This window comes from Agelaius tricolor, unplaced genomic scaffold (genome assembly GCF_023055355.1).
Source record: "Agelaius tricolor isolate 1412-34295 unplaced genomic scaffold, bAgeTri1.0.p SCAF_9, whole genome shotgun sequence".
Lineage (NCBI taxonomy): Eukaryota > Metazoa > Chordata > Aves > Passeriformes > Icteridae > Agelaius > Agelaius tricolor.
The window spans coordinates 37,372,186-37,387,397 of NW_027269269.1; the positions used below are offsets into that span (position 1 = coordinate 37,372,186).

At 35.7% G+C, this 15,212-nt stretch overlaps 1 protein-coding gene across 1 annotated transcript in view; it reads left to right on the top strand.

Annotated features, from left to right (window-relative positions):
• The first annotated feature begins 9,554 nt into the window (after positions 1 to 9,554).
• The window catches only part of TMPRSS15 (transmembrane serine protease 15), a 52,808-nt gene continuing 47,150 nt past the window's right edge, over positions 9,555 to 15,212 (top strand). The window contains 4 exon segments of the mRNA XM_071433929.1: positions 9,555 to 9,829; positions 12,539 to 12,669; positions 13,099 to 13,166; positions 13,986 to 14,027. Of these exon segments, the coding sequence (XP_071290030.1) occupies positions 9,685 to 9,829; positions 12,539 to 12,669; positions 13,099 to 13,166; positions 13,986 to 14,027 (386 nt within the window). The 5' untranslated portion in view covers positions 9,555 to 9,684.

The following is a 15,212-nucleotide window of genomic DNA, read 5'->3' on the forward strand; positions in this document are numbered from 1 at the left end:
TGCAAGGTTTTAAATGCTTTTTATGCTTTTAAATGCAATTCAGTAGAATTGCACTGAATCATCCCATTCCCATTGCCTGTCCCTTCCTTCCTACAAGGGAAAAAAAATGAAATCTGAAATATTGGTCACTTCTATAAGGGTTTTGTAAGCCCTGATTTTTGACATCATTGCATTTGATCTGTTTCTAATAATTTTTATGCTTTTTCCATGTTTCAGTCTGACTTAAAAGAGCAAGTTTTTTTTCCTTTTTTGCTTTTGTTTCTTTGTTTCTTTTCCTTCAAACCATATGAAATCTGTCAGAGTTGATTTACATTGGGATGTAAATCCTTCCACACAGATTAGTCCTGTGTCTCAGTGGTCCAGTTCTCATTGATTTTTCAGTGGCAATTCCAATTTTTAAATGAAGAAAAACTGAAGCTGAAGGCTTGTAATAGAGAAAAGCTATAAAATTTCAAATATCATTGTTAGTATTTTCTGCTGTGTTTGATATCAGGGTTTTTTTCCCAATTTAGACAGGCATTAAAAAAATCAGCTGTTGATAGATTCAACAACAGGGTTATAAAATATTTTTCCATTCAGTATCTTGGGAGCATTTACAGAGTTTTGAAATTAAAAATGTTCTCTTTGTAGTACCTACAATGGGTAATGAGGAACAATTTGAACACAATGACCAAAATTTGGAGTCCTGTTCAAATAGGTGAGCCCAGTTATTTGAATCTTTGAGAAAGTAATTACATGCTTAGTTGCTTTCAAAATCCAACAGCATTCTCCTCGTCCTTCTGTGCTACCTGTCAGCTACTGCTAAAATAATTATTGTGTTAAAATAAAACCAAGAAACCAATTGTACTTAATTTTGTTTATTAATCATCTTGTCAAAGGTCCAATGTGAAAAGTTAATTTGGTGCAAGAAGCTAAATGGATTATCATAGAGGTCTGACGTGAATATCTCTCCACATGTGTCCAAAAGAATATAAATTACTTTTAGTTCAGTAGTTATTTAGGGGGTTTTATACAGAGGACAAGAAAATAAGAATGACCAAATCATTTAGTGCTCTAACATGAGATCTGTGTAACCTGGTTTGGGGAATCTTTTAAGAAGAGGTACAATGGTTTTCTTGCCATACCTTTCCTCCAAAGTTATGGACGAGACAACACATAATTGTTTTCTTGCTGTTATGTTAGGTGGGATTTTTCAAAGGATATAAATCACTGATATAAATCTTTTTCAAGTCAGGCTCAGCTTCTACTGAAAGCTGCACTACAAATTTCAAAAGGAAAGGAGCAAGGCTGAGGCTGAATGCTTTTGGAAGGATGTGTAGATAATTTTTAACATCAAAAAATGTCATGCTCCCAAAATGCTTTGGAATATGTGTATTTAGAGAGTAAGCTTATTCTTACACTTGACACACTGAGCACTAGGTAAATGCTTATCAGTTTTGTTTTACAGCCTCTCTGGCCTCAGCTCTCACCTCATTTTTTGTGCTATTTGGGAGTGAACTGCAAGGATTTCAGATTTACTTCTTCCCATCTTCTCCCTTTATTTGGCTAATCCGTTTCTGACCCACGTATCTGATTTTCCTTTGCTCTGCCTGATGTGAACAACAAAAAAGTAACCACATGAGGTGGCAACAAAAGGTATAATAATGGAGAAATTTGAGGGTTTGTTTCTTATGGTCTGCCCTGCAGAATCTCAGGCAGTTAAGTTACATCCATAACACAGATACACAGGAGAACAAATGCTTCATAAAACCAGACTGGATTTCACATAGAGATTTCCAAAATCATTCCAAAAGGTTATGGACAAGCTATCTTTGTATTATTGATTGTATAAGTTAGCAATAGAGATGATTATTGCTCCTTAAGCATTTCTTACTTCTCCTATTATGGAGATACCAATGGTTAGGGTTTTTCATAGTCTTAAGAAAAGAGATCAGCTTAAATATCTGTTGGTCTAAAAGAGACAGATATTTAGCAAGAGGATCTGGGAATTTTAAAGTACTTAAATTTCAAAGAAACACATGTTACTCTTATTTTTAATAGTTAAAATTTAATGGCCTTTTAAGTACCTGCTGCAAGCCAATATGTAGAAAAGGGCATAGCAATGCTTATCAAGATCTGCAGTCAAGAATGTTCAGTGAACAGTTGAAATAACAATCATGAAATACAGATCTTAATGTTTTAATTATTATTTGAACATGAATTTTCCCATTTCTTCATATTTTTGAGACAAAAATCTCTGAATATTCATCAAGAATAACAGTTTTTTAAGTATCATGGACAAACTTTGGAAAGACTGTTGCAAACTACACAAAAGATGAAGATGCATTTTAATGACAGCTAACTTTTCCCCAGATTTTTCCCCATATTTTGCAGTGGTTATAGATATCCTGAAGTGGTTTACATAGGACAGAAAGAGTCTAAATTATCCCAGATTTAAGTCCTTGTTTCAGACCTTTCCCTCTTCTGTGTTTTGTGGCCCTTTAACCTGCAAACATAGATGAAGATTTTCTTTCAAACTTCTTTGGAAACAAATATATACTGACAAAGCCCTTTGATGTCTAGTACAGAAAACTTTGTTTGCATTTATTCTATCATTCTGATCAAAAGGTAAGGATGAAAGAGGAGAACCATTCCCCTGCCTCTTGAATTTTCTTTTCAATGCTTCCATAATAGCCTACAAGGCACAAATCTTTATAGATAACAACATCCCTGTGATTTGTTTTATTCATAGAAACCATCACTTTGTGGCAGATTTACTGCTGTTTTCAGTGATTGCTCCACAATGGCAACAATTTACATCAGTTAATCAGAGAATTCAGAGAAGCAATAATGTTGCTACTTCCTCTTGACCTTTGTCTTTTACCTGCCTGTTTTGCTGTGCGGTGTTATCAGCTGAGTTGGCTCTGATTCTTTCCCTGGTGTGCCATATCTGCTCCTAACTCATCCCATTTACTTGTCACAGAGAACTTTGCATTGACATGCTCTTTCCATTGCTCAGATGGTTCATGCTGTTTTCTGTTTTCTTCTTGATTGCTACTGTCTTCATTTTATTCCCATGACCCACACCTTTTTTCCCCTAATAATAAGGGGGAATATAAGGAAATTTGTGCATGCAGTTGTTTAAACTCAGCTAAATAATTCAATGTGGTCTATCAGTTTATTTTTTGAATGCAAGGCATAATGTTATTCTCATTTTATCTAATTTTGATTTATTAAAAATTTTACATTTATGATAAGATATTTATTTATGATATTTTGTCAATGTAGAAGGATTTTATTGCCTCCAGAAGCAAATTCTTACCCTCACTATTGGATCTCTAAAGCTGGGTGAAATTCTACCTTTATTCTCAGTGCCTGTTGCTGGTTCTGTGATCCCTTCTGCTGAAGTCAGCTGGATTAATCATAGATTTCCTCTGGATACTTTTAATTAGCCCCACTTTTTATTATAATACATTCAGAAACATATTTCTCTGAGTCCAATTTAAAATAAGATTCTTTGATTCTGTGTTGGAAACTGCTGGGAAAAGGAAGTGAATGTTGAGCTGCAGCTAACCAGTCAGACATGCCATGGACTGACCCAGAAAAGAAGCTCAGTGCTGTCCTGTGAGATCTTCCTGGATGTGCTGAAACAAGGTCAGTTTTCTGTTTGCTTTAAAAAGGCCTTCCTCCAAATTGAGGGAAAGGTGACATGTTCCAGTTTTGCTTTCTGTGCAATTTTTTTTCCCAAGACAGTCTGAAGAACTATTGCTTATGACAGCAGTGCCTTTTTAATTACTTTACATAGATACAGATTTTTTTAACATGAAGACAGATTACTCACCAGCAATTTATTTGGATCTTTTAATTGAGTAGTTCAGCTTAATCCATATTTCTGAACACTTTTCAAGGGATATATAAAATCTGTAAGGGATTTATACTTTTTTTCTTCCTTTTTGTTATGGTCTTACTGGAAGTCAGAATTTAAACTATGAATGCACAAAACAAGAGATATTTGCTCATGTGATAGGAATCTAAAACTCCTCAGAACTGCTTCTGTATGGTCTTCCACACAAAGTAAATGTATTGGTTGCTTCATTCATTACTAAATTATCCATTACTGTATTATTTTGCACATTACACATCTCCTCTGTTTAGTTAGATTCACCCTTAGGAATCTTTTTAGGTGTGCATGTGAAGGTTCTTGGGCAGTGTCTCAGAGCAAACACTCACATGACTCCATGAGAAGATCTTCCCACTACAGTAAATCTTCCCGTGTGATGAGGTCACCAGACATCAACTCAGAGATTTCAATAATTTCTAGCTCAATATACACTTAGACCCAGGATTTGGGGAATGTTTAGGGACTGAAGGCAGATATCAGGTCCATTTCCCTTCTCTATCTTCCCACCTTTGACATACCACAGCCAAATGGAGACCTACCTAACCTAGACCTAAGGACACCTACACTTGTTCCATGGCCTTGAAAGCAGGTTGGAGTGCTTTCAGTTTGGTTTTGTAGGGCTTGCCATGGTCCATTGGTTGGTTTTTTAATTATCATAAACCGTGTGACTTCAGGAGGGAAATGGAGACACTGTTCCTTCATACCTTTCTCTTGATTAAAATACAGGTGTTCCCAAATTTGTTCAACACTTTTGTGTTCTACAGCATAGTTTTCTCACCACCTCTAATCCAATTTAAATAAAATAATATTGCTCATTTCTGATATCTTTAATACTGCATGCACTTTTAAAATTTTGTGATCTTCTCTAAGAACATCAGGATAAGAAATAACATTCCAGAAAACAGAAGATTTAGCAAGTCCTCCAAGCTGGGTTATTCTGGAAACAGGTGAAAAGAGAGTGAATACAAGGACTATGTACTCCTCTGCTCCCATGACTCGATCTTTGAAGAGAGTATAGCATATTATTAATGTATATTATGTTACTTGGGTAACATTTAATAATGAATTGCACAAATAATTCTGATAAAATTTCTGATAACTTGTTTAGTAAATGAGTTTTCCTTTCATATGAAGTTTCACAGTTGGATGATCACTACCATGGATCTTTTTTTTTTTTTCTTTACTATGGTGTTACTGCAACCCAGCTCTGGGGTCCCCAGCACTGGAGGAACATGGAGCTGTTGGAGCACATCCAAAGAAGGGCCACCAAGGTGATCAGAGGGATGGAGCACCTCTCCTGTGAAGAAAGGCTGAGAGAATTGGGATTGCTCAGCCTGGAGAAGAGAAGGCTTTGGGGTGACCTAATTGCAGCCTTCCAGTACCTGAAGGGAGCCAAGAGAAAAGATGGAGAGAGTCTATTTGCACCTGGAGTGACAGGACAAGGAGGAATGACTGCACACTGAAATGTGGTAGGTTTAGATAGGATATTAGGAAGGAATTCTTTACTTTGGGGGTGGTGAGGCACAGGCACAGGTTGGATGGGCCTCTGAGCAACCTCATCTAGTGGGAGGTGGTCCTGTCCATGGCAGGAAGGTTGGAATGAGATGATCTTTAAGTTCCCTTTCAACCCAGGCCAGTCTATGATTACTGAGAAGTTGTTCTTCCATGTGATCTCCATTTTAAACTTCTCCTTTTGCCCCAAGGGTGAAAATAGCTTATGGTCTGTTTCTGTACCTTCACAGCAATCTTTTCCTTTGGTTTTCTATCTCCCTCTCTGGAATTCTGCATAGGGGAAGGGACAAACACTTTAGACATCTGAAAAGAGCTGCCAAAAGGAAGCAGATTTTCATTTCATTTTGGTAGGTCAAGGCAAGTCTGTGGGGGTGACAAAATGTTTTCCCACAGAGAGCTGGCTATTAATGTAATGTCAGGCTTTAAGTATGTTTGTGATAGTCTGGGTATTAGAGGAATTATCTGAGCAGAACATCCCCTCTCCTCCTATGTCAGCAGTCTTTTCATCCTGTGCTGGAGACTGATCAAGCAAGGAAATGCAAACAGCCAAATAAAGCTAGAAAACCTGTGGAGCTGCAGATAGGGATGCAGTATAAATGACTTAAATTGTGAATCTGTTAGATTTCAACCCTGTCAATGGCCTATTTCTTTAAAAATGACCTAACCTGATGATTCCCTTGTATGGCTATATTAATTTATAGAAACCTTGATTATCAAAATTAAATAAGTTGTCATCTTTCTCTGGGTTTTATCACACTAATAGAGTATTTGCCTTTATATATTTAAAGTATTTTAAAATCATGTTGTATTATTTTATCATAAAGTTCATAAGTAGTGTCATAAAACTAGAGTTTAGAAAATAGCATATAACTGATTTTATTAGTTTAAACTGAGTAATCTCATTTATTTTTAATTTTTAATTATTTCCTTAGGTGATTAATTTCTTTGCTGCAAGGTGTCCATGACCTGTGAGTATTCACAACTTGCAGTAGATGGTAGTAAACTGTTAGTAACAGTGCTAATGCTCAGTCTTTTCCTGAGTGGATCATATCATTTCACCAGTTTAGTCATGTAGCAAACCAACCAAATCCAACTTTCAAGAGTCCTATCAATCCACAAAAGAAATTAAAGTGAGAAACAAATTTTAGGATTATGACAAAAATTAAAAAAAAATGCAATTAAGACTGTAGAAGAAGAATGAACAAGTAATTATATGAGGACTATAAATAGAAGCAAATTAAGTCAATGTCTAGAGGGCAGTTTGCAGTCACAGGATGTGCTTGTCATTAAAAAGCATAGAAATGGCCTGGAATAAACTCCATAATGTTCAACCAAGGTCAGCAAGTCCAAACTCCAGCATCTGGGGTGAAATAACCCAATGTCCCAGCACTGATTGAGCCTGATAAGCTGATAGGGATGTCTTATTGCTGCCTTCAGATATCTAAGGGATGATTGCAGGGAAGGCAAATGGACTCTTCTCAGAATTGCAAAGACCCAAGAGGCAACAAACACAAAGTGCAGCAGCTGATATTCCAATAAGACACGGAGGGGAGAAGAAAGTCACTATGCAGGGAGTCAATGCATGGTGTTTATGGAGTCTTCCACCTTGGAAGTATGTAGATCTTGCCTTGACATGGCCCTGAAGAGCCTGATCTAATTTCAGTTAACCCTGTCTCAAGCAGCAGTGGGACCAGATGCTTATCATAGGTCCTTTTCAGCATAAGCCTCCTTGCTTCTGTAATTCCTGACTGCTGGCAAGGAAGCATTGGCACACTGTTGAATTTTGCTTCCTTCATATTGAAGGTTTACAAATGAAAATGTGGAAACATAGGTTCTTAGACTGTAAGAACTTCTAACCAGCTCATACTAGTACAGACTATAATATTGTGCAAACAAATTAATCCAAGAACTCACTTTTAATTGCTATCAGCTCAGTGTCCAGGGCTTGCCTATTAATTATTGCTACCATGGCCTTATTGCCAGATAACATTGTTTAACAAATGACTTCATTTGCAGGAGTCACAACTCCAACTTGAGACTACCCATGCTAAGCTATGTCTTTGGCCAGACTGTAATCAATCTGTATGAACTGTAAGTGGCCACAGTTTTTACTCTTCTGGGCTAATGTCTTCACCATCAGAGCATTAATTCAGAATTTAAAATCCAGAGGCATCTTTGGGTAATAGTGTTTGTCTTATATTAATGATAAATAGTGTCAATGATACAAACAGGGAAATTATGCAAAATATGACAAACGAATCCAAAGTCCATCAACACAACACTCCTCAGATTTGTGACAAAAAGTATTTGAGTAGGAATAAGACAGGACTAAACTAGTATTGTTTCAGGCAGCATGGACAATTGCAGTGTTTTAACCTTGCCTGGCTGCCAGCTGCCCACCCAGAAGATTCCTCAGTGCCCTCCTCAACACAGCAGGGCAAAAGTAATTTACGGCCATCCTCAAGTGGTGCAGGGAGATCAGGACTGAGGGCTTGTGGTCAGTCCACAACAGCTCTCTGTCACTCCCTCCTCTTCACGTTCTTTCCCTACTCCCTGCAATGGCACAACTCTGCTAGGTGTGGGATAACCTAATATATGTAGCTGAGGAAAGTGAATTATTTAGAGACGTCATCAATTTGTGTGGTAGAGTCAGTGCTCAGGAAGATGTCGAAACTTAAACTCCTTGCAATGAAGGATATTAAAATTATTGCTGAGAAAGCACAAAAAGTTACAAAGACCCCACTATGGCACAGTTCAGCAGAGCTCAGCACTACAAACATGACCTGGCCATAATTATGCATCTATATCTACACACATTTGTATTCATATATGTGTGTGTCTGTGAGATACAATATATACAAGAGCAATTCCTACTCTCTCTAGCAAGATGACCCAGAGATCTAATCCATTTGCAAGATACAGACTCAGTTTTCTCTTGCTCTGTAAGGGCAGTATGTTTAAGCTGATTTTGTTTTAAAAACTTTGGGTTTAAGTAAATAATTATTTATTTTTAGTAAGGTGAAATATTGCTGTATTGCTTTCATTATGGTATAATGTTACACTAAATTGAGGTTCCTGATGTCAGGCCAAGATTTTGATTCTGATTTAGTGCTTTATATCCTTTCAAATGGCAATTCTTTCAAATCCCATAGTTCTCAAAGAGTGAGACAAGGGACTAGTTCTCAAACTAGTGAAGAAACTATGGTCTGCTATGTCATCCAAGGGTCTCATTTCAAGACTTTCTCATTTTTTCCCAATTTATATTATCTCCATTTTTGCCAACTAACAGATAGGTGGAGCTTCTCTCTTCCAAAGATTGGCTCAGAAGTTTCCCTTTCCTTTGACAGGCAGGAATATGGCTGGTGTGCCCAGTTTCTCCACAAGGAAGAGTGTCATGCCACAAATCTGGGTTTAGCACTCTGATTGAGAGTCAGAAATAGTAACTCCCAGGGCTCAGAACATAGAATCAGTATGGTTTTACTTTTCTGAAGCTTAAAAGTTTTGACAGATTAAATTTATAAAAAAATGGTTCCACTGGTTACTACACTACCTGTTTTATTTACTCTTGCTCTACTACAGCTGCAGCTCTCACCCTCCACAGCACTTTAACTTTATCAAGGACTTGCATCCCATGGCACATTTATGCCTGGCAAGAAAATACAAAACAAGCATGCATTTCATAATGTCTTCTCTGATTAGTTCTCCAGTTCTGTGGTCAAAGAACCATGTCTTACACAGATTAAATTTGTGCTGCTGAATTACTGTTCAGTGCTGAACATGTTGCTGAGCTATGGCACATTACTAAACAATTCATTTCCCAGCACTTCCTTTATAAATGAAATTACTTTTAAAAAACTTTCTAAGTAGAATGAGGAAAGATACAGCTTTCACTGTTGTCCTCATAAATACCCTTGTAAAGAATTATCAAAAGAAAACTGTATAAGCAATAAATTTGGCAGCAATATTTTATATTGTCACTTAAAAATATCAAATTACAAGAAATAGTGCAAATCCAGTGACCTACCTTACATTTCTGTGGGTTTGCTTGTTCTTTATTTGAGACAAGTATCTTCAGTGCTTCCCCTCTGAGTGGATTTCTTTTCTTCTTATTTACATATCCTGTGCATGATTATCTCTGCTCAGAATGTTGTAAAAACCTATGTCAGTGAAGTTTTATGATGTAATTCATTTACAAGCATCTCCTATAAATATCTGTTTGTGTGGATTATTACTTTCCTTCTCAGGCTGTGTCTTTTGTCAGGCCTTAATTCACAGAAGTTTTTGAGACAGAAATGAAGCTGAAAAAATCATCTGATGAGAAATATGTTTCTCCTAGTAGCTATGAGATTTTCTTTGCTTCTCTGCTTGCAATTTTTGTGTGTGTTTGTGTTGGACTGATTGTACTTTCTTGGTTATCAATCCAGGAGTTGGAACGAGGTAAGCAGCCAACCTTTAGCTACAGATCTTTAGGAATTTCTTAGACTTTGAAGACATTGCTCTTAAAATTGTAGGGTTTTTTTTAATTTTGTTGTTGTTGTTGTTTTGTTTTTCTTTTTTGGGGGGTTTTTTATTTCATGCTATGTTTTTAATGCTGGGAGGGGAAGTGGTGTTTTAGGGTTTATGTGTTTTCCTTCCCTGAAAAATGATGTGAACAAAATAGGGGGAAAAACTAAGCACTGGAATCATGCTCTGAAGGCATATAAAATAATTTTCATGGTTTAGGCTTTGGAAAAGATCCCTAAGATGCAATCCAAGCCATAAAGCTTGAGTTATTCCACCATATTTACCAGCCGGTGAAGGTAATATGGAAAACTGTGAAATTTTACCTTTTTCTCCATGTATGAGTTTTGAATCAGAATACAAATAATCCACTGAAAAGCTAATAATCTCCTAGAGTTTGTGGGGCCCATCTCTTGGAATCTATTAATTTCTTTTTTATTTAAAAAATATTTTTAAGTCATTTCTTGGTATGAGAGAGTTCCTGCATCAGTCAGTTGCTTGCCCCAGGTAAAGTCACTCTTAGTCTTTATTCAGTGCTCTGAATTTAATGGATGAAGTTACTGATACTCAAAGCAAACTAAACAAAAATATCAATATATATATTGATATCTATCTCTCTATCTATATATATATATAAAAAATACATATATTAATATATATAAATATATATATATATATGATAGATGATAGATAGATAGATAGATAGATAGATAGATAGATAGATAGATAGATATAAAGTTTCATGATTTTTAAATGGAATTAAAATTTTGGTTAAGGAATCGTGTGGATATAAGTTAAGTGGGAGGGCCACACCTTGAGGACTGCATCTAGTTCAGGGCTCCAAAACATGAGAGGGATATGGAGCTACTAGAGAGAGTCTCAAAGTGATTTTTGTTGCTGAAGAAATATTCTGCTGCATTGAGGATTTTCCTGCTTTCATTAGCCAAAAACCCATACTATTTCATTCTGATGGCTAAATTTTCATGAAGACTAAACTTTCTTTAAGACTTTTGTTAAAAAAATAAAAACAATCATCCTAAGCCATTACATCAGAATACCATGTTTGTTCCTTCAATTGCCATTGGTTTTGTTTCCAGATTTTAAAATTGCAACACCTACCAACTTTCTTACCCTCTTACCAGGATGTTATCACACTCCTGTAAAATAAAAGGGTGCATTATTGAATCTAGAGACAGGCTTTTATTTAATGACTTGTTTTTAGAAGAAAAATAGGAAAATATTTTAAAAAGTATGATTAGAACGTATTTTTAATTATAGTTGATATATAATTTTAAAAGGCTTTTGCTATTTAGAAATATTTTTAAACAGATTTGCAATTATTTTAAAGGCCAGCCTACAAAGAAACTCAGTCTGCTATTATTTGTTGATATTCAGTTGGTGTCACTATGCTATGCCTTCCATAATAAACTGTTCATTGTAGTATTTATTGCTTATCTGCTGTTGTGATTCAGTTATTAAATTTATTAGAAATGCCTCTGCCCAAATTAATGTGCAAATGAGACCGTATGCCAAAGTCAATAGTATGGGTTTTATCTAACAGTAAACAAGAGAGAGATAAAAAGGAAGGAATAGGAAAGAGGGGACTGGGAGGGGAGAGTAAGTTGGAGACTGATTAAGTAGAAAACATCAACACTCCATGGATCCCAATGGCATCCTGTTGATCTTCTTGGTGGTGAGGGTTTCTTGAAAAACACAGAATCCAGTGGATTAATATACATTTGGGCCAGGTGGGAATGCCCAGGTTCCTGTTACGAGGTGTCCTCAGGGAGGAGAGGGCTTTGGTGGTCACAACCTCTTTATGCATTTTAACCATAATGGACAAAACTCCTTTATAACAAAGTTTAAGCCATAAACTATAATATTTCAGTCTCTGACCTCTGCTTTTGTCTCCAAACTTGCTTTGATGTTAATGCCTTCAAACACAACCTAAAATATCACTGGTACTGCAAGCAGTAAGCAAAAGGCATTTCCTATCAATCAACTTTAATTCACATATTTTCTGAGAATTTCCAGTGTGTTACACAGTGAAGAATTTTTTTTTTAATGTATCATGAATTCCTTTATGTATACCTCATGTCCTGTAGCATATTAAAATCAAGATTAAATTTGCAGCAAGGATCAGTTGTCTAATTTCTTTATAAATTCTCCCAGAATTTCATGTATTATTGAGAAAGGTCAGGTCAAAAATAGTTTAACTATTCTGACACTGGATGTTTCCAGTGCCATCATCGAAAACAGTTTACACATATAAAAAAGGACAAAAATACATAAAGTGTGAGGCAATAATTCATAATTTTTTTTTTCCAGAACATACAAAATACTCATAATTCACTATTTGCCTTCCCATTTACCTCTGTCCCTTGTGTTAGACATAACTGGGCATATCATTGTGTCCTTTATGCACTCACAGTGTTGCAGGAAAACAGCATCTCAAACAAAACTGAAAGTAATGAAAGCTAAGGGCAAATAGAATTAATTAAAATATGATTACCATTATAATTATTGTAAACCAGTAAAAAAAGCCGTAGAAATTATTGTTTTGATGATCTGTGTGAAATAAAGTCTAATGTAATATTTTTCTTTTTTTTCTATATAATTAAAACACCTTATTTTTTCATTATCTAGCTGAAGCAGATGTGAATACTCATAGCTATATGGGAACATTAAAAATAGTCTCTGGCACATCTTTCACTTCAACCTTACAAAACAGTTCCTCAGCTGATTTCAAAGTCCTTGCCTTTGATGTCGAAAAATTGGTAAGAACTTATCAGGTTGTGGTTTATTTAAGACTATTTGTAGGTACATTAATTCCTTAGCATTAACTGCTGTTAATATTTTTTTCTTTCCAAAAAAGAGTTATTTCAGGTCCTAAGCCTGCTCAGAACCCAGTGTATTCCTTATTTGAGAAAATCAGTGAATCATCAAAGCCATTGTTTCTGTAGTCTAGAAAAAGTTATTTAGTACTGAAACCATGATTATAGTGTGAGAATGTGTGTCTATTTAATTATTATCACATTATTATTATTATTATTATTATTATTATTATTATTATTATTATTATTATTATTGTTGTTGTTGTTGTTGTTGTTGTTGTATTGTTATATATTATTATAATGATATTATTATATTATTATTTAATTTTAAAAAATTATTGTACTGGTTCAAGATTTCTCTTTTTCTTATAGATACAAAATATCTTTCATGAAAGTGATCTGAAACACAAGTTTGAGAGATGTGAAATCTTCCAGTTCAAGTAGGTACCGCTTAATTTAACTTTGAAAATAAATGTCAAAAGTCCTTACTTAGATATTTCTCTCAGAAGTATTTACCCTGATTATCAAGACATCCTTGGTTACCTCCTATGTTATGCCTTTCACATCTTACATCTTCCAGTGTGCTCAGTTTGACACCAGTGTGTTTCCTTGGGCAAACTTCCTTCTCAAGCTGATGTGTGTTCCTGCCTTGACCAGAAAGGAGGAGCCCTAATACCCACTCAGAAAAATTCCATATTTCAAAGGACTGCTGAGTTATTTTTTTGTCAAGGTGCTGTTTGCAGGGTTGCTGATCCTTGCCATCTAGAACAAATTTCAGGTTAGAGATCTCCTGGCCTAAGCCTGGAGGCTCAGGCATTCATATGCCCCTATGATCCACTTAATTCACATTCCTTAGGGCGTTAGCAAGTAAGGCTGTCATTTGACACCAGGAAAAACTGCAGCCTCTGTGTCCTAAAGATCCTGTGACTCTGCTTCATTTAGTAAAGCTCATTTTCAATAGTCTGGGGTGTTGGTTGACCTACTGAAGGGCAGCTGACAAAAGTTATACAGCCATGTCTGTGGTGTTAATTCCATCTGCACTATTCTTAATAAGGTCCTGATTCAGCAAAACACATGTAACAATAGCTCTCATTATTAAACAATTGTTCATTATTAATGAACAATTAACAAATGTTCATTATTAAACAATTCCAGGACATGTCCCCATCCTGTCCAAAGCATTCTAATCTCTGTGGGAGCCATGTGGTGTTGGTTGTGGTTTTTCTTTTTCTTTTTTATTGTTGCTTCTTTTTCTATAGGAAATCGGAAGTTGACCGTGACAGATTGACATCAGAGACCAGGTAATTGTATATGAAAAAGTTTACTTAAAATATAGGCAAGAGACAATGATACTACTAATTTAGACAATTCTTCTGTGGACTGTGAATAGATTTAAAAAAAGAAAAACCCCAAACATTTTTAGAATTTAGATAAGGCCCTCTAAAAAGGATGAAGCTTCAAGACATATATTTTCTCTTAAAATTTCCTTTAGGATTAGATTTAAAAAAAAAGTAATAGTCCCTGGGACTGTAGATTTAGAAAGAAAAATGGAAGAGTGAGAAAGGTAAGAAACTATCTAGAAAGGAAAAGATATAGGTTTGTGCTGAGTTTGCTCATGTAAAGCTGCTTAAACTGAGGGCAGATCTCATGTCACTACCAGTAACTCAAGTTTTAAATCAAGAGAAGTCTAATGACACACTGTGATAGGCAAGAACAAAACAGAGGAAAAAGATTGACTCTAGCAGAACTGAAGAACCCTGGGAAATTAATGGTATAACTGGCTGTCTCACGGGTGAACCTAGAAAATTAAAGTACACATTACATGAAAACAGATCAATAGTTTTGTGCTACCACATGTTCTTGTGGTATCAGTGTAATTACATAAAGTTGATAAATATGTAGAGGAGATTAGTTTATTTGAATGACTGTCCTTGGAAAAAAAAAACACAAACAAGATATTGGGGTATTATCTGACCATGAATATCAGTAAGGAGTGGGAAGCAGATTTACATTGGAGCAATCTTTTCATGGTGAGGACAAAACCCTATTAGCTAGAAAGCAGAGTATGATCACTTTATGAAGGATCATATAATATTAAGGGAATGGACTGCACAGCAGCAGGAGTGGGCCACTTCCTAAGTGTTGTCCTTGTGAAGGTAGATCCAGTCAGGAAATTTGGGTTCTGCACAAAGAAAGGGACTATTCTCATCAAAATTTGGGCATCAAACATGGAGACATCTCTGAGCGGTTTGCTCAAGATTGCCTTTGTAAGTGCTGGGTTTTTAGTTTTCTCATCTGGTCAATTTAGATGCCTTTTAGGAGGAGACCAATTATGCCAAATAACAGCTTATTTCTTTCTATCAACCAAAATGGGAATCTAGATATCTGCACTGTAAATAACTGTGTTGGCAAAACTCATCCCACCACTGTATCTTGACACAACAATCATAGGGATTGCAGAAAATCTGCTGGTTTTGAATGTTGGA